Source organism: Salvelinus fontinalis, chromosome 39 (assembly GCF_029448725.1).
Source record: "Salvelinus fontinalis isolate EN_2023a chromosome 39, ASM2944872v1, whole genome shotgun sequence".
In the NCBI taxonomy this organism is placed as follows: Eukaryota; Metazoa; Chordata; class Actinopteri; order Salmoniformes; family Salmonidae; genus Salvelinus; species Salvelinus fontinalis.
The window spans coordinates 9590332-9610431 of record NC_074703.1 but is presented as its reverse complement, the minus strand read 5'-3'; the positions used below and the strand labels follow the sequence as shown (position 1 = coordinate 9610431).

The following is a 20100-nucleotide window of genomic DNA, read 5'->3' as shown; positions in this document are numbered from 1 at the left end:
CTATATTTTGAAGCGAGTCGACTGCAGCGCTCCTGCCACATCTACGATATCCCATTCCCATCAGCCAGAGAGAGAGATTGGTTTTGGATACTCGACTGTGGTTTCCAAGCTAGTTTTCCATCCAATTGACGACCGATTTTCATGCAGATATTCTAAAATTTGCATAAAAACCAATATGCAGGTTTTCCCAGCAGACACTTGTTTCCATCAGATTGACTTGTTGCGGATAAAAGGTTGTGCGTGATGACGTAGCACAGTGCACATAACATTTTTTTTAAACGTTTGCAGTTGAATTCCCATATGCCAAATAAAAAAATACAAGTTAAATGGTTTTGGCACACAAAGCAAATGTGACCACTGGTCTTGGTAAGTGTGCTCTAGTCAACAGCTCTCAGGTACAGTGTAGGTGGGTCAGCCTACATTATAACATTATTATGGACTTTCATATGTCAAATGGCAGCCACGCATTGATCATCATGTCACCCGAATCAGACCCTCAATATTTATTGGAAAGGAGCATCAAGATCATCACTGTGCACTTTCACCACCCTGTGGAGTTCATCGTCACTTATTTCATCTGTAACCTAATAAACTGTAGGCTTTCCTGAGCTGTAGTAGGAGGACCACAGAACATCCTGAGCTGTAGTAGGAGGACCACAGAACATCCTGAGCTGTAGTAGGAGGACCACAGAACATCCTGAGCTGTAGTAGGAGGACCACAGAACATCCTGAGCTGTAGTAGGAGGACCACAGAACATCCTGAGCTGTAGTAGGAGGACCACAGAACATCCTGAGCTGTAGTAGGAGGACCACAGAACATCCTGAGCTGTAGTAGGAGGACCACAGAACATCCTGAGCTGTAGTAGGAGGACCACAGAACATCCTGAGCTGTAGTAGGAGGACCACAGAACATCCTGAGCTGTAGTAGGAGGACCACAGAACATCCTGAGCTGTAGTAGGAGGACCACAGAACATCCTGAGCTGTAGTAGGAGGACCACAGAACATCCTGCGTCACTCCAAGTTTACTTCGAAATGACTGGTTATTGTATCGATATTTGCGTACTAAGGCATTTCCACCACCATTTCTCACATAATACATTTTAGACACAAAATGATCCCACCTAGCATATTTTGTCTTGTCGACATTTGGAACGTTTTTACAGACGTTTGCGGTTTTCATCAGGCCTGTCGTGGCTTTTTAAATTTATTTATCCGACATGTACTTTACTCGCATGAAAAAGGTTGGATGGAAACCTGGTTTCGGATAGATGAATATTGTGGAGAGAAGAAGAGGGAGAGAAATGAACGTGGGGAGAAGTGTATAGCCCAGGTCTACAGAACTACAGGACAATTTTTTAAGAACACATGTATTTTTAAACCTGCCTGCTCTCCATCTCCCCACCTCCTCTCAGCCAGAGATAGATGACCAGGTATTTGATGTGGTTTTGGTGTGACTATTATAAAAAGTGGTTTCCAGGAACAGCGGTTAAGTGTTCCTGATCTGCCCACCTCCTGTTATGCAACACGTTTCAGATGAAAAACACCACAATATCTCGCTCTGTTTTCTTTTTTTTTCTTCTTTTTTAAAATAAAATGTTATCCCATTTTCTCCCCAATTTTCGTGGTATCCAATCGCTAGTAATTACTATCTTGTCTCATCGCTACAACTCCCGTACGGGCTCGGGAGAGACGAAGGTCGAAAGCCATGCGTCCTCCGAAGCACAACCCAACCAAGCCGCACTGCTTCTTAACACAGCGCGCCTCCAACCCGGAAGTCAGCCGCACCAATGTGTCAGAGGAAACACCGTGCACCCGCCCCCCTCGGTTAGCGCGTACTGCGCCCGGCCCGCCACAGGAGTCGCTGGAGCGCGATGAGACAAGAATATCCCTACCGGCCAAACGCTCCCTAACCCGGACGACGCTAAGCCAATTGTGCGTCGCCCCACGGACCTCCCGGTCGCGGCCGGCTGCGACAGAGCCTGGGCGCGAACCCAGAGACTCTGGTGGCGCAGCTAGCACTGCGATGCAGTGCTCTAGACCACTGCACCACCCGGGAGGCCCCTCGCTCTGTTTTCTAGGCCTATCTCGCTCTCGTTCCCTCTCTCCTAAATGGAGGTCATTATCAGTCAACAAATTAGCTGATAGTATTGTTTTTTTCTTTCATGTCCAAAAAATGGACATGGAATTACGTAACGTCTAGTCTTATTTTCACAACCTATTGTTGTAACATTACGTCACAATGAATCAGCGACGTGGTTTTATTAAATGGATATTGATACTGTCTCTCTCTCCCTCCACCCATTTCTCCCTCCACCTCGCTCTTCTTCCCATCTCTTTTCTCTGTGTTTCCCTCCTTCCCTTCCAAAGATGAGTGGAACATTCCAGAGGTGACGCTCCGAGCAGTCCCGTCCGACAGACAGTTGTCCCGGCTGGCATCCCGTCTCGGTTCAGAGTGGGAGTCGGTTCTCCTCGACCTGGGCCTCTCCACGGGGGCGCTGTACCGTTGCCGTGCCGACCACCCTCTGAGCTTGCACGGGCAGGTGCTAGCAGGGCTGATCCAGTGGAGGCAGCGCCAGGGGAGGAGCGCTACAGTCCACAGGCTGCTCCAGAGCCTGAAGTCCACTGACGTCCACCCCTCTACCCTGGACGAGGTGTTTCAGTGAGGGGAGAGAACACACTGTATCATGGATGAAATCCTAATTGGATGACAGCCATTAGCTAAGCCAGACCAGGGTTTCTGATAGGAAAATGTGGCGCTGGACATGTGACCGGCAGCTTTTTTTTACCAGACATTTGAGATCTGCCGGACCCAAATGCATTGGATGCATAACCTGATTAGGGTGTCCACCCACAGTGCTCAGAATGACATGCATCACGGTAATTCATATTAACAGAACATGCAAGTCGAGGATACAACAATGAAGTTATAAGTGTCCGCATTTGCTTTTCCTCAGCCAACAAGACAACTAACAGCAACATCACTAGCCTGTCAATCTACTATCCCCCATAGTAGAATAGTTAACCTATTCTATTGGTCAGGTGGTTGAGAAATAGTCTATTCTAATATGAATCTGGGACAGTTGTGAGATGTAGCCCAAAATCATACAACCAGTAGGCTTAGGCTACATAAAAAAACAACGTTAAAAACAATGAGAGTGACGCAACACAACAGAAAGTTTAGCTTATAACGCGGGGGAACTATTATTTCTTCACATGATAAGCTCAGCAATGTGCACAAGGCAGTAGGCTACTCATGAACGTTCCTTCCATAATGCAATTAGCGGGAAAACACCGTTGTCAGAAGGGCACCACACACTTGAGCAGTTTCATGTGACGGAGATGAAAAATGTCCATTAGAAATGTAGAAAGCGATGGAATAGGCTACTTTGAGGAAAGGTAAGACGTGCCTCATATGTATTAAAATGAAATGCATAGCGCCTCCAGCTCATTGCCAAGTGGTGTGTGTGTGACGCGGCAGCAGCTCAAAGGCTCTATATGCTGTACGGGTGTGATAAATAAGATGCATAACAAATATACTGTAGCCTACACATTTTGCCAACATAATTCCACTAAATTCTGCTAAATAACCTAGTGAACGGTAAATATGACCAGTCAAATGTATTTCCATCAATGAAGAGGCTAAAAAGCATTATTTCGCAATGGGATTTTTTCTTATTTTCCAGGACAATTGACCAGGGATATATTATTGGCCTATACAAAAATGTATAGGCCAAGTTCTGGCTATTACCGGCTAACAGAAACCCTGAGCGAGATGTGTCATTGGCCTGGCCCTGTGTGTGTGTTGTAATAGGGACATATAAAGTTAATATTCAGTTTAGAGTAATTAACACAATGCTTAGCGTAATTATGTTTTTACCTTTTCTGTAATACACATGATTTCCAGTGTTTTATTTTGGGGAAACTGTTGTGTACTGTTTGTCACTAGACTTGATAGGAGGATAATCCGTAACGTTCAGTATCTCTTGATAGTGATTGATGCCAGACTGGAGGTACAAGGACAGAGGACACTGATTTGTTATTGTAAGATTAGAATAAGCCGATTTTGAAACCATGCAGGCCTACACACACTCCTAAAGACACGCCTTTTGTCAGTCACTCAGTCCCTGAAAAGTAAACAAACACGATGGCGTTGCGACATTCACTCTGTGGAAAACAAATCCACTGATAGTATTTTAGTATATAGTATTGCATAACGTCTGGTCTTATTTTCACAACATATTGTTGTAACATTACGTCACAATGAATCAGGGACATTAATGGACCGCAACAACAGCCACTGCTGCAGTCAGTTTTTATCAAATGGAAATGCCTCAAGGTCAAGGCTGCATGCCCAACAAGCACTCTCCAGGATTTTTTCCCACGTGGAGCTGGAATTAAAGGCGTTTGTACATTAACTATATCCTTGTACTTTTTGCGTATGATTTGCCTTGAAAAAGCATCCTATATTTGTCTGCCTTTTTTTAAGATGTAACTGGTATGGGATTTGTTTTCCTCTTCAAATGGCATGCTATGATTGTACATTTCTCTGTGATTACTTCCTTTTTTATGTAGTACTTTATTGGTCTTGATGTCATGTTGCCATTTGTTAATGTAGGGCCATTTCACAAGATGTTTCATTTGCAAATGTTTAGTTGTAAAAACAAAGACCATACTGTTTCATCTGCATGTGTCTTGCTGTTCATGACCGCAAGGTTAATGCCAAACAAATTCTCTAACTACTCTAATGTAAATGTGAGAACATTTTTTAAAGCACCCGTTCTTCTCTGACTTGCACGACGTGGGAGTTCTGTCTGCACCTCGGCCAATGCTAGTATAATTCTTAATAGGATCATTTATGATAGGCTTAAGGTAATTCATAGCACAGTCAGATACACAAATGAATGTCTGTTACATTTTATTTTTTTTGTGAATGAAAAGCCACAGGGTTCCTGGGAAAGCTTTGAAATACAACTCAAGTGCCGTCTTGGACTAGGGGACTCGCATACGTACACTTACACACCTCGCTGCAGGGAGTTTTCACATCTGTTTTTGTGTTAGCCTAGTTTCCCTGGCTCTGATTCTGGCCCAGAAACACACAGCCAGGGAAACTAGGCTAGCACAGGTAGGCAGCAATCAAATCAATCAAACTTTCTTTTTTTTTTTTTTTACAAAACGCTAGTCACTGAGCAAGGCTCAAGGGGGAGAGGAAAGACTACCTACCTCTGTACTTGTATTTATTAGGCACCAGACTGAAAGTGGGAGGGACTACCTCCCCTGAACTTGTCCATTAATAAACACTTGTTTTTGGCTGTGCCCTAATGACTACGACCCAGTTGTGTGGCAGTCCTCTTGAGATATCTACATCCAACCCCCATCTTTTTCACCCTCCCGTTCTTTCACAGTCTCCGCTATCTGCTGGTCTGGTTGGCGAGTGGTGGCTGTGGAGGCGAAGGTCAGACACCCCACACAGCCTTTGTCCGCCGACACATCACGACCACAGAGGATCACAGGCCATGAACCACGTGGCCTGAGCGTAAATCCATCTCCTGGTTGGTTGAGACAAAGCCACGGTGACCTCTGACCTATCCAAGGGTATTCTAGGCCAGGCATCAACTGTCTACTACATTCCCGGATGCTCTTAGGAACGCTGCACGCTGACATCACTCCAGCCAAGCATTTTGCCTTACATTTGTGTCAGTGCAGACGGAACAGGAGGAATGTTGGGTAACTCTGTGGGGGAGTTGTTAGATGGGAGTGTTGAATAATGGAAGACGTTTTGGCTGCTGTTGTCACAACACAGCACAAGCAGGTAACTACAATTTAGTCTTTAGTGACTTTGTGAAGAGGGTTGTGGCCCATACGGTATTGTTAAAAAAAATGTGCTCACCCCCCCCCCCCCCCTCATAAAATATAATTGTTGATGAGACAGTTGATGCCACACAGGGCTAACAGGACAGAAGGTTGAGGGGTCGCGGATCACCACGGACAAGCTCACCCTTCCTGCCTGTATCGTTACATTACGATCAGGGCCAGCTGCAGACAACGATCAGCTATATTTATATAATGAATACAACATTTCCACCAACAGGTTTCTGTGCCAATGCACCACACAACCAATAAGCAATGCATAATTGCATAACAATTACCGACTTTGAACGCTCATTATGTTTTGCGTTTTCAACATCAAAATCAAGTATGACGTACTCGATTGTGGGATTGACAATCTTGACAAACAGAAAATGTATCCAGACTCAGTATTGAAGGCTTGGTTTGACAGCCTCCGAATGTCATTAAACTGTTTGGTGTTTTGTAACAGATTAATCGAATGGCCGTTGCGCAGTTTGGATGCGGGAGTTATTTTTGAGGGGAGTGGATGAACGTGAGCAGGTAGCCTACATGAGATTTTTGAAGTAGCCTAATCAGATTAAAATATTTTTACTAGTTGTGTTAATGCCACAAAAAAGTAATACATTTTCAAAGTTAAATGACAAACTCAGCAAAAAAAGAAACGTCCCTTTTTCAGGACCCTGTCTTTCAAAGATAATTCATATAAATCCAAATAACTTCACAGGTCTTCATTGTAAAGTGTTTAAACACTGTTTCCCATGCTTGTTCAATGAACCATAAACAATGAATGTACATGCACCTGTGGAACGGCAGTTAAGACACTAACAGCTTACAGACGGGAGGCAATTAACGCCACAGTTATGAACATTTAGGACTCTAAAGAGGCCTTTCTACTGACTCTGAAAAACACCAAAAGAAAGATGCCCAGGGTCCCTGCTCATCTGTGTGAACGTGCCTTAGGCATGCTGCAAGGAGGCATGAGGACTGCAGATGTGGCCAGGGCAATAAATTGCAATGTCCGTACTGTGAAATGCCTAAGACAGCGCTATAGGGAGACAGGACGGAGAGCTGATCGTCCTCGCAGTGGCAGACCACGTGTAACAACACCTGCACAGGATTGGTACATCCAAACATTACACCTGTGGGACAGGTACAGGATGGCAACAACAACTGCCAGAGTTACACCAGGAACGCACAATCTTTCCATCAGTGCTCAGACTGTCTACAATAGGCTGAGACAGGCTGGACTGAGGGCTTGTAGGCCTGTTGTAAGGCAGGTCCTCACCAGACATCACCGGCAACAACGTCACCTATGGGCACAAACCCACCATTGCTGGACCAGACAGGACTGGCAAAAAGTGCTCTTCTCTGACGTTTATCTTCGAAGGAATGAGCGTTACACCGAGGCCTGTTCTCTGGAGCGGGATCCGATTTGGAGCTGAAGTGTCCGTCATGGTCTGGGGCGGTGTCTCACAGCATCATCGGACTGAGCTTGTTGTCATTGCAGGCAATCTCAACGCTGTGCATTACAATGAAGACATCCTCCTCCCTCATGTGGTACCTTTCCTGCAGGCTCATCCTGACATGACCCTCCAGCATGACAATGCCACCAGCCATAATGCTTGTTCTGTGTGTGATTTCCTGCAAGACAGGCATGTCAGTGTTCTGCCATGGCCAGCGAAGATCCCGGATCTCAATCCCATTGAGCACATCTGAGACCTGTTGGATCGGAGGGTGAGGGCTAGGGCAATTCTCCCCCAGAAATGTCTGTGAACTTGCAGGTGCCTTGGTGGAAGAGTGGGGTAACATCTCACAGCAAGAACTGGCAAATCTGGTGCAGTCCATAAGGAGGATATGCACTGCAGTACTAATGCAGCTGGTGGCAACACCAGATACTGACTGTTACTTTTGATTTTGACTCCCCCCCCCCCCTTGTACAGGGACACCATTTATGTTAGTCACGTATGTGTGGAACTTGTTCAGTTTATATCTCAGTTGTTGAATCTTGTTATGTTCATACAAGTATTTACACATGTTAAGTTTGCTGAAAATAAACGCAGTTGACAGTGAGAGGACGTTTCTTTTTTTGCTGAGTTTATTTAGGCTATATTGAACATTAGGTCGAGGAATAGCCGCTCTGATCGGAAAGGAGGCAGAACGCTTGTTAAGCTTTCCTGAAAGCTGTGCCTGCTGGGAGCGTAGGGCCCCACATAGGCCTATGCTAGGACGACTTGGGAGAATGATGATCGGCAGCAGACAACACATCATTATCAGAAGCAGAAATACTACTGTGCCTTAATATAATATGTTGAGAGTAAATCCACAACTGATCCAAATGGAATGAAAGGACTTTTGCACCATAATTCAAATCAATCAAATCACATTTTATTTGTTGCATGCTCTGTAAACAACATGTGTGGACTAAAAATTAAATGTTACATCCAACAATGCAGGGAGAATGGAAATAGAGAAATAATAGAAAAGTAAAACCCTTAATAAGAAAAGATACACAATGAGTGACGATAACTTGGCTATATAAAAGGGGTACATTTTAGTCATTTAGCAGATGCACTTATCCAGAACAATTTACAGTAGTGAGTGGATACATTCTTTTTTTTCATACCGGTCCCCCGTGGGATTCGAACCCACAACCCTGGCGTTGCTAGCGCCATACTCTACCAACTGAGTCACACGGGTACCAGTACCAAATTGATGTGCAGGGGAATGAGGTAATTGAGGTAGATATGTACACATTACTTGGAATAAAGTGACCAATAGTGAACAGTAGCAGCAGCATATGTGATGAGTCAAAGTTTGTGCAAAAGGGGTCAATGCAGATAGTCCAGGTAGCTATTTGATGAACTATTTAACTAACTATACTGAACAAAAAGAAACAACAATTTCAAAGATTTTGCTGAGTTACAGTTCATGTAAGGAAATCAGTCAATTATAAATTAAGCCCTAATCTATGGATTTCCCATGACTGGATAGGGGCGCAGACAAGGGGGTGGCCTGGGAGGGCATAGGCCCACCCACTGGGGGAGCCAGGCCCAGCCAATCGGAATGAGTTTTTCCCCTCAAAAGGGCTTTATTGCAGACAAAAAATACTCCTCAGCTCCCCATCTTGACGATCCCGCAGATGTGGATACACGTGGTTGGTAGTTGTGAGGCCGGTTGGACGTATTGCCAAATTCTCTAAAACGACAGTGGAGGCAGTTTATGGTAGAGAAATTAATATTAAATTCTCAGGGAACAGCTTTGGTGGACATTCCTGCAGTCAGCAGGCCAATTGCACGCTCCCTCAAAACTTGAGACATTTGTGGCATTGCTGTTTAATCAGCTTCTTGAAATGCTACACCTGTCAGGTGGATGGATTATCTTGACAAATGATAAAATGCTCACTAACAGGGATGTAAACAAATTAGTTCACAACATTTGTGAGAAATAAGCTTTGTGCGTATGGATCATTTCTGGGACGTTTATTTCAGCTCATGAATCATGGGACCAAAACTTTACATGTTGTGTTTATATTTTTGTTCAGTATATTTAGCAATCTTGGGGGTTAAAGCTGTTCAGGCCAGGGCCATGCTGGTTCCAGACTTGGTGCATCGCTACAGCTTTCCATGCGGTAGCAGAGAGAACTGTATGACAAATGTCATTTTCACTGCAGTTTACAGCCTAGAGTAGAAATGTACTCAACTGTACTCACTTGAAAACAATAATGCAATTTATTCATTGGATTCTGGTGTTGTAGGGTAGTCTAGGTAGGATCATGTTATGGTCCCTAAACAAGATCAATAGGGGAGCTTTTTGAGCTGTGTTTCTTCCCTGTTCTTTCATGCGCAATGAAGAACATGGCCTCCACTGCCTATCAGCTATTCTTCTATCTTGTGTATTTATATAGAACATTTGGTTCAGATTTGAAGGATTTTACAGAGCCTTCGGAAAGTATTGTTACGTTACAGCCTTATTCTAAAATGGATAAAAATAATAATAATCCTCAGCAATCTACACACAATACCCAATCATGACAAAGCAAAAACAGGTTTTGTATTTTAATTTTTTTGCAAATGTATAAAAAAATGAAAAACAAATACCTTAATTTACATATGTATTCAGACCCTTCGCTATGAGACTCACTTTAGCTCAGGTGCATTCTGTTTCTGTTCATCATCCTTGAGATGTTGTCAATCCTGTTGTAAATTCAATTGATTGGACATGATTTGGAAAGGCGCACACACCTCTCTATATAAGGTGTCACGGTTCATATCAGAGCAAAAACCAAGCCATGAGGTCGAAGGAATTGTCCGTAGAGCTCCGAGACAGGATTGGGTCGAGGCACATATCTGGGGAAGTGTACCAAAAATGTCTGCAGCATTGAAGGTCCCCAAGAACACAGTGGCCTCCATCATTCTTAAATGGAAGAAGTTTGGAACCACCAAGACTTCCTAGAGCTGTCCTCCCGGCCAAACTGAGCAATTGAGGGAGAAGGCTCTTGATCAGAGAGGTGACCAAGAACCTGATGGTCACTCTGACAGAGCTCTAGAGTTACTCTGTGGAGATGGGAGAACCTTCCAGAAGCACAACCATCTCTGCAGCACTCCACCAATCAGGTAGATGGTAGAGTGACTAGACAGAAGCCCTCAGTAGAAGGCACGACAGCCCACTTGGAGTTTGCCAAAAGGCACCTAAAGACTCAAAATGACAAACAAGATTCTCATGTCTGATGAAACTAAGATTGAACTCTTTGGCCTGAATGCCAAGCATCACGTCTGGAAGAAACTTGGCATCATCCCTATGGTGAAGCATGGTGGTGGCCACATCATGCTGTGGGGGTGTTTTTCAGCTGCAAAGACTGGGAGACTAGTCACGATCGAGGGAAAGATGAACGGAGCAAAGAACAGAGAGATTATTGATGAAAACCTGCTCCAGAGTGCTCAGGACTTCCGACTGGGGCGAAGGTTTACCTTCCAACAGGACAACAACCCTAACCACACAGCCAAGACAACGCAGGAGTGGCTTCGGGACTCTGAAAGTCCTTGAGTGGCCCAGCCAGAGCCCGAACTTGAACCCATTCGAACATCTCTGCAGAGACCTGACAATAGTTGTGCAGCAACGCTCCCCATCCAACCTGACAGAGCTTGAGAGGATCTGCAGAGAAGAATGGGAGAATTGTGTGTAGATTGATGAGGGAAAAAAGCTATTTAATCAATTTAAAATAAGGCTGTAACAAAACAAGGTGGAAAAAGTCAAAGGGTCTGAATACTTTCCAAAGGCACTGTATGTGTGATATGATTGCTAGTTAACTGAATGCAGATCTGGACAAACGATCCACCTAACACCATTGTCACCATGGATAGAGGGCAGGATAGATAGTTGACTGGTAGACCATATTGACCTGTCGTATAGTAAGCACACGGAAAAGCATAGTGCATAAGGGAAGTACCAAAACACCTTGATAGGGGAGGTGCATGCAAGCAAATGAGGAAATGTTTCTATATGGAAGACATGAAATAATAAAACCTGAAAAATGGTGAATGTAAATCAGGGAAAAAGTGCACTACCCTCCCAAAAGCCCCAAAAAGTCAGAGAACCGTCTCCTATTTTGGACCAGCCCCCCCACCTCAGGACATTTCAAACTGTCCCTAATCTCAAGTTAGGACTTGGGCCTTGATGTGTTTATTGACAGGGATTTTGTGTGAGTTCGTTTGAGGACACAAGCTTCAACGGGTATCAAAGGTCCTTTCACAGAGAGGAAATCATGTGGGCACACACACACACACACACACACACACACACACACTCTCTGAAACACATCCACATTCTCTGGATCAGTTGTGTCAACTACCCACACACACAGAGGCCACACTTACGAAGCTGAGGAGAGAAACCTTAGTTCTCCCCACCCTGTAATTAGAGAGAAACCAACAGGGAGCACAGCTCTAGAATAACAGGAAATAAGACCCGAACCAAGAGAGAGAGGAAAAGTGAGAGTGTCTGTGTGTAACCAGACCCGGCTCAAAAACAAACAAGATAGCTAAACCAGCTCAAATTGTAGAGCATGGCAAATGTCCAGAGTCAAGTTTCGACATTTGTGCCACTCTCACATGGACACAAACGTTGCTCTTCTCAAAGCACCTGTTCACACTTATGTTTGCTTTGCACTGCAAGGTGCAATTCAGCAACTGTACAAATAACAAATACAGTACCTCGTGAAGAGACGCTTCGTAAGCTTCATTCATACACAATACACACACTCAGCTATGTGTGTGTGCTTCTCTGTTCTGGGTTAAGGCGTGTGTGTGTGTCAGTTCTGGGTGAGACTGGCTGATCGGAGTGTTGGTTTAGTGTGTGGTTTTAAGGGTGTGCCTCACCCCACAACCCATTCCTCTACTTCTGAGTACCTAGCTCTAGTCACCCCACCACGTGGCCGTGTGTTTGTGTGAGCCCAGCATTCTTTCCTGGACCATATCTCCCATCTCTGAAGAACTCATCCACTCCCTCCATTACGCATCCCTCCCTCAGTGGAACGGCTGTATATCAGTCTACGACTGCGGCTCCCGCTGGTGTGCACTCTGTTCTAAATCACCGTCTAAATCATAGTCGTCCACTGACACCGTGTTATTTTCTATACATTAGACCTGTTGGAGATTTGCTTCATGATTTATGCACCTCCCCACCCCTTCTACTCCACACATAAGGCCTGAATGAAGTCTAGAGTTCAGTGAACTTTGCGTAGTATACGGTGTGTATACGGTGTGTATACGGTGCGTATACGGTGCGTATACGGTGCGTATACGGTGTGTATACAGTTCAGGATGGTTTAGAAGCAGTCATACAATAACCAAACACACATAGAGGGGACTGTTTTTGTTTGAGCGGATATTCATTCTAATCTGTTCAAAGCTGGAGGCTATATTTAAAACCTCCCAACCCAGGAAGTACAAGGAAAAAGAGGGAGAGTACAAAGAAGAGGGGGAGGGGTGAAGGAGTTAGGAGAAATGTTACGCAACACCTCTTCAGATCTCCTCATGTGTTTAATGAGCAGTAAGCACACTCACAGTCTGTACAATACCTAGGGCCACATGACCGAGCACATGCCCAAAAACGGAGATTAATATTTGCTTTGTTGTGTCTGTTTACATTAACAAATAATGCAGTAATTTCAGTCATGCTTCCTCTAGGATTTACAAAATACAAAATGGACGGGGAGAAACTCGTTTTCAGCGGCGGACTCTAGATCTCGAAAAGAAGCAGCAGAATAGATGTAAATGAATTCGTGTTTTGTCTTCAATGCTTGTTTTCTGGTCCCATGCCACCGCGAACCCAGCTTCCCAGAAGTGCATCTGCCTTCCCAGTAAAACTCTGTGCTGAAGCAATACTACAGTGTCTCTTAAACACTCACCCCCTCACATATACATGCATACATACAAACACACACACTCGCATTCACATTAAATTGAAGCTGAAGTTGGGATTTTATTTGAGGAATAAGGCCTGTTTTTCTTTTGAAGCCAGAAGGAGGCTAGTATCAGCTACATTTATGCCTTTACTAGACTGTGGGGATATTTTATATATGAATGCTTCCGCTCAGTGTTTGAGATCAATTGACACCCTTTACCATGGGGCACTGAGATTTATTTTAAACTGCAAAACCCTTACGCACCACTGCACTTTATATACCAGGGTTGGCTGGCCTTCTCTAGTCACTCGTAGGCTCAGTCACTGGTATACTTTTATTAACAAAGCCATTTTGGTTTTACTACCATTTTATTTGGGCATTTTTATTGTTCAAAAATGTGGTGGGTACTCTCTTTGTTCGCAGGACTTTATCCTGCTAACTGTTCCAAATGTCCAAACTGAATTTGCTTTTATGTTCTCTGCGCCATCTGCTTGGAACGCCTTACAAAATACTTTTAAAATGGAAGAACTTGTCCCGATTGGTGTTTTTAAATCACTGATGAAGGATTTTGAGACTGATTCCCTGACCTGTCAATGTTTTTAATTAGCTGTTTTTGATTTTGTTATACTCTTGTGAATTTTTACTAGATTACTTGTAGTTTTTCATGTTGTCTGTCTGCAATTGTGTAATGACTTGGTGCTGCCTATCTTGACCAGGATGCTCCTGAAAAAGAGATGTAAAATCTCAATGAGCCCTTCCTGGTTAAATAAAATAAAATAAATAAATAAAGCACTCGTACAGTACAGACCGAAACACAGCTACTCTACCTCTCATACATGCGCACATACACACACCGCTGTCTTGTTGATTAACCCGGGCCAGGAGAGGGTGTCTCCTTACAGTGCCGAAGGAGGCCAGAAATCATGGGAGGAATTTCAGCGGGATTACCTAGCGACCGCTTCCCAGAATGCCCTAGTCGGCGCCTGGAAACGGCTTTCCCAGAAGCCTGATTAGAGGGAAGTGGCAAAGTGCCAGCCAGCCAGAATCCATCCACAGGCTACGCTGCCATGCGGCAGCTAGGACATATACACACACACACAGTAATTCAATCACACACTCTGACAGACACACACATTAAATCATACCTGATTCCACGTATTTTCAACCACCCGCACACACACAAATGCACTCATACATTTGCATCATTTACGTACACACACATCGCCATCACACACACTCACCCTAACCTCACAGAGAAAGACAGACAGTCGGTGACAATCCGCAGTCCAATCATGTCTCTCTATCTGCCCTGTGGGGGTGACCATGACACCATGACACAACACTAATAAGAGTATTATAAAGAATCCCTATCCCCTGAGTAAGAGTATTAGTAGTCTAGTGTGTACACAGAAACACAGTCAAGCGCATTAGCTAGGTATGTTTACATGTGATGTGTGTTAGTTGTAGGTAGCCTGGCAGGTAGGAGCGTTGATCCAGTAATCAAAGGGTTGCTGGCTCAAATCCCAGAGCTGTCAAGGTCAAATTCTGTTGTTCTGCTCCTGAGCAAGGCAGTTAACCCACTGTTCCCCGGGCGCCAAAGACGTGGATGTCGATTAAGGCAGCCCTCTGATTCAGAGGGGTTGGGTTAAATGCGAAAGTCACATTTCAGTTGAATGCATTCAGTTGTACGACTGACTTTCCTGATGCCAAATGTAACTGTAACTGAACTGAACATATAGCATAACCACATGTACTGTTGCCATGTAATGGCCCCGGGTAGGCACACTGCACCTACTTTTCTCTCAGGCACGGATGACCAAATTCGATATCTTGTTCATGACGCCTCTGATGATACCAGACCCATATCAAGTAGTGTATTTAAATGTAACTCGGCTAATTCCCTGTAAATGAGTGGCTAGCCTAAACTAGGTTAGATGGATCCGGGCCATGTTGAGGTATCTGATACCACAAGGCTTTCCCTCTAAATATTTGGCAGTGGATTTCACTGAGATGGGACACAGAGATTGCCCTCTCTCCTTTTTCCCCTGCCCTCTCTTTCTCCTCCCTTTTAGAGATCAACCATATCTTAATGCTGGATGTGAGTTTGGCCAGTCATGAATCGGTTCATACTGTGTTCTCTTTCCTGTCCCCCTGTCTCTCCCTTCCCTCCTAATCACTTTCATATCCTCTGTCTCCTTCCCTCTCTCCTCCACTTCACGTGCTTTGGTTTTGGCATTCATCAACCCCATTGTTCTTCCAGACCGTTCCCTTCTTTCTCTCTCTCTCCATCTGTTCTTTGTGCACAAGGCAGACTGAAGCGTCACTCCCTCCTCCTCCTTTCTTACTCTCCCTGTTCAGAAGATTGCGGGCTCTGAAGGATCTAACCCTATGAGGTGTGATGGAGAATTATTGAGATTTAAATTGGACGTCAGTAAAAACCTGTTTGTTGGCTTCCAGACAAGCTCTCGCTTTAATTGGTGCGTCTGTCGGCTCCTGGCCTGCTTCCCTGACCCCGAGGGAAAGGGAAAAGAGAGAGGGGGGATGAATAGAGGGAGGAAGAGGAAGAGGAAGAGAAAAGTGGCTGCGTGTTAGACACGTTTGGCTCAGTGTGCAATTACGTCCTCATCTGTTTAAATCCCAACGGGATGTTTTCTCCGAATTAGTCAGCTTTCCAACTCACGTTTTATTATCCTGATAGGTTTCAGGGAACAGTTCCTTCTGTATCTGGAAAAGACTCAGATGAACTGCTATCTGATTAGTGATCCAGCTGAATGAGTTAGCTTGATTGTGCGGTACAGACGACTCCTGATAAGTGTGCTTGCCTTCGGGTAAATACAAACTCAGTTTTACAGTCCCAATTCAATTACATTATTTTCTTATTTTCTCTTCAAATGTTTTCCTGGAATCTACATGTCCCAGTTCAATTCGTGCGACCACAACAGTCCCAAGAACGTGTTTGAGTATCTATGAATTTGTTGTTTAGGTTACACACCCACACACACCCTATCTTCACATAGAGTGACAGACGGTGACAATCCTCAGTCCTCTGGTTCTCCCCTGTGAGTGGGGGTCAATGATGGGGTACACCGTGATACTAAACACTAATAGGAGTATAATAAAGAGGGCCTCCCGAGTGGCGCGGCGGTCTAAGGCACTGACCGGGAGTCCCATAGGGCAGCGCACAATTGGCCCAGCGTCGTCCAGGATAGGGGAGGGTTTGGCCGGTGGGGCTTTACTTGCCTCATCGTGCTCTAGCGACTCCTTGTGGCGGGCCGGGTGCCTGCAGGCTGACCTCGGTTGTCAGGTGAACGGTGTTTCCTCTGACACATTGGCGCGTCTTGCTTCCAGGTTAAGCGGGCGGGTGTTAAGAAGCGCGGTTTGGCAAGTTTTTTTCGACCTTTACCTTCCAAGCCCGTTGGGGAGTTCCAGCAACGAGACAAGATCGAAATTGGGGAGAAAAAATTTGTATTATAAAGAATCCTTATCCCCTGGGTAAGAGTATTAGTAGTCTGTGTACGATATACACTGCACTTAGCATAGGCTACACAAACATTATTAAATAGTAGTGTCTATTTATTTTTGTACCTTCTTAACTGTATGTTGTGTTATGACTATGTTTTCTGATTTAAATAGGAAAGGGTGAATTGTACAAGAAGAGAATATTCCATATGGTGCCGTAGCGTGAGGAAGAAGGGAATCTTTATTCAGCTCTTAAACTTGACAACACACACCACTGGGGTAACCACGTCTCAGACAGCACTGTTCTACACTCCCACGTTTCCACCTCGCATAAACTACACACACACACACACACACACACACACACACACACACACACACACACACACACACACACACACACACACACACACACACACACACACACACACACACACACACACACACACACACACACACACACACACACACACACATTGACCGACGGGCTCATATGCATAATTGATCCTGCATTCTCTCACACAGACATACAGTACTGTGCATAAATAACATCCTCACAGACACTCAGACAAGAACGATCACACACACAAATCCAAACGTATGCAAAGGTGACAAATGCATGAGACCACACACCGACATCTACAAACACACACACACACACACACTTATTTATAGATTTTGTAACTGGAGGAGATCCATTGTTGATGCTGTGTGTCAGTGGGTCACACAGCTCAGCATTGATAGAAACCCAAACCTCAGAGCATCTGAAGAAGGTCAATTTTGAGGCCGTGCACTTACATCAGGGGAAAATGTGTGTGTAATGGTTATGTAAGGGAAATTTGAAAATAGAAATTACAGTAAGTGAATAATGAATTCCTCCTCCTGTACCAGGGACATCTGAGAAATACTGCAGCAGAGCAGCAAGGAAAGGTAGAGAAATCATTGACCAGTAGCCCTTATTTTCAGAAGAAGCATAGGCCTACCCCAGCCTGCCTCAGCCCCATGGGCAAATTACAGGTATTATGTGGAGTTATTGGAAGCAGCTGTCTCTCTCAGCAGAGGGATTTCTCCACTGGGTCAGGGTGAGTTGTCTTCTCTCTCTCTCTCTCTCTTTCTCTCTCTGAGGAGGCTGGACCCACGCTGCCCTGGCTGCCGACGGACCTCCTTCCCCCGGCTGAGTTCCCTGAGAGTAACACTTTATATGGTGGGCTATAACTACTGTTAAGTGCCTTGAAAAGTGTAGTCTGCCCAGGCGATGAAATAGGCCATTAGGACTGGAAGGAACCTGCGTCATCTGAGATCAATTTCGAAGAGTGTCCTTTGTGATTCACTCATTCAGGCCCTGGTTTGTGCTGGAAATACATGCAGCCTACAAAATGGAATAGTGGATAAGAGTTTCATTAGAACAAATAGACTAATGTTGCAGATCTAATGTTATCTCCCTCACATATAAGGCTTAACATCACAGTTAAACAGGTGATTCATCAGGATCTCAATGTAAGCCTACGTATATTATAATAACCTTTTTTTAATGGTGAACTCTGGGAGAGTAGGCTACATCTGTCACATGGGTGAACACATCTTTAGGCCAAGGCCTGTGTGTGTGGTTGTTGGCCTCCGTGCAGCCATGTGTGTGTGTGTGTCTAGTCTAACCTGAACAACTACTCTAATCAATGCTCCATTTCAGACACTGTGATGGCCGGCGACTTCCTAGAACAGCACTAGAATGAAATAAACATTTGAAAACTCCTTGGAATCTCAGAACGAGGCAATCGTTCCCGTGTTGATCTTTCCACATAGGGAGAGTCCCGGGATGTGGTCATTACTGTTGCCATGGTGACTGCATCGCTCCATGGCTGGGTGGTTAGGTATGGGAAATTACAAAAGTCGGAGACTCCACAAATAGCCAACTGATGCCCCATTCCAAATGGACCCTGGTGGTGGCAGGTAGCTTAGCGGTTAGAGAAGTGGGCCAGCAACAGCAGGGTTGCTGGTGCGAATCCCAGCTCCGACTGAAAAACCAGGCTTAGAGTGAGCCGGCAACAGGAGGGTTGCTGGTGGGAATCCCTGAAAAACCGGGCTTAGAGCGAGCCCATTTCTCAAGCAAAATTCTTGCTTGAGAAATTGGTCTTTGCTAAGCTATTTTTGTTACTTTTTGACCATTTTAATTGAAAAGAAATCACAGTAAGGTACTTAATTGTTACCCAGAAATGATTTGATATTTAGATAAGAACGGCTGCATTAAACCTTTAAGTAAATCAAGCATTAAATGAGGTGAAAAGGAGACTGGAGACTTGACTTGCAACTACTAGTTGGGACTGTCGGAGGCCCAGGCGAGGAAGATGGCGGACGGCTAGAATCTGTGAAATACAAGCAGAGTACTTTCTCCTTTGAGTCAAGTACAGAAGAGATAAATACATGTTACACTCCTGAAACCCTGAACAGTCGACGGATAGTGAACTTTAAATTGAACCTGATAGAAGTGAAGAAGAACCTGCACCGACAGGTGAGTTGAAGGCTTCCGAGCCTCACGCCAATGATCAGGAAAATGCCCGAGATGACTCTGGCCCAGTGGGAGTACTCTGTACTGACTCTGTTGCACCGGCTCTATGCACACTTACTGGACTACCCACACACTCACACATACTACACTGACACTCTAACACACACATACACACACACATGTAAAACAAAAACACGCATATTGACGCCACACATGGACACAGTTTCACACTCACACCCAGTGGCAAGATCGAGACTATGAAGACCCTGTCTGTCCTTCTGAGTTTTGATGCAGAATGTTTATTGCAATGGTCATTCATTGTACCGAACAGATGAAAAGGAAATCCCAGAAGATTGAATTGGTAGTAGCAGCAACAGAGAAGTTTTTGGTGTGTCAGAGATTTTAGTGCAGAAGAGAAGGGGTTCCAGCCTCCCATGCGGACGGCCTGGTGTGTGATCTGTAGTGGGAAGGGGTGGTGGGGTGTATTGGTGATAGTGTTGTGTATATAGGGTTAGATTATGGTGACGTTTACTTTTTTCCCCATTTCCCTTTTCTTGTGAACGAATGTGCAATGCACTTTCCGAACTGTGACAGGTACCAATACAGCAACAAAGCATCTAGTCTGCCGGAAAACCACAGGAAGAAGAAGAAAGGAGACTGGAGTAGGACTTTAAGTTCTGGTTTAACATCTGGAGTAGGACTTTAAGTCATGGTTTAACATCTGGAGTAGGACTTTAAGTCATGGTTTAACATCTGGAGTAGGACTTTAAGTCATGGTTTAACATCTGGAGTAGGACTTTAAGTCCTGTTTTAACATCTGGAGTAGGACTTTAAGTCCTGGTTTAACATCTGGAGTAGGACTTTAAGTCCTGGTTTAACATCTGGAGT

At 44.6% G+C, this 20100-nt stretch overlaps 1 protein-coding gene and 1 non-coding gene across 2 annotated transcripts in view; one reads left to right on the top strand and one right to left on the bottom strand.

The window, feature by feature from the left end:
* cradd (CASP2 and RIPK1 domain containing adaptor with death domain) overlaps positions 1–4655 on the top strand; it is a 30881-nt gene extending 26226 nt beyond the window's left edge. The window contains exon 2 of the mRNA XM_055905227.1: positions 2369–4655. Within this exon, the coding sequence (XP_055761202.1) occupies positions 2369–2664 (296 nt within the window). The 3' untranslated portion in view covers positions 2665–4655. The remainder of the gene's footprint in view (positions 1–2368) is intronic.
* A 3816-nt stretch (positions 4656–8471) lies between these two features.
* Positions 8472–8548, bottom strand: trnaa-agc (transfer RNA alanine (anticodon AGC)). Its single transcript has one exon. It is a non-coding gene; the product is annotated as a tRNA-Ala (tRNA).
* Positions 8549–20100: the final 11552 nt, after the last annotated feature.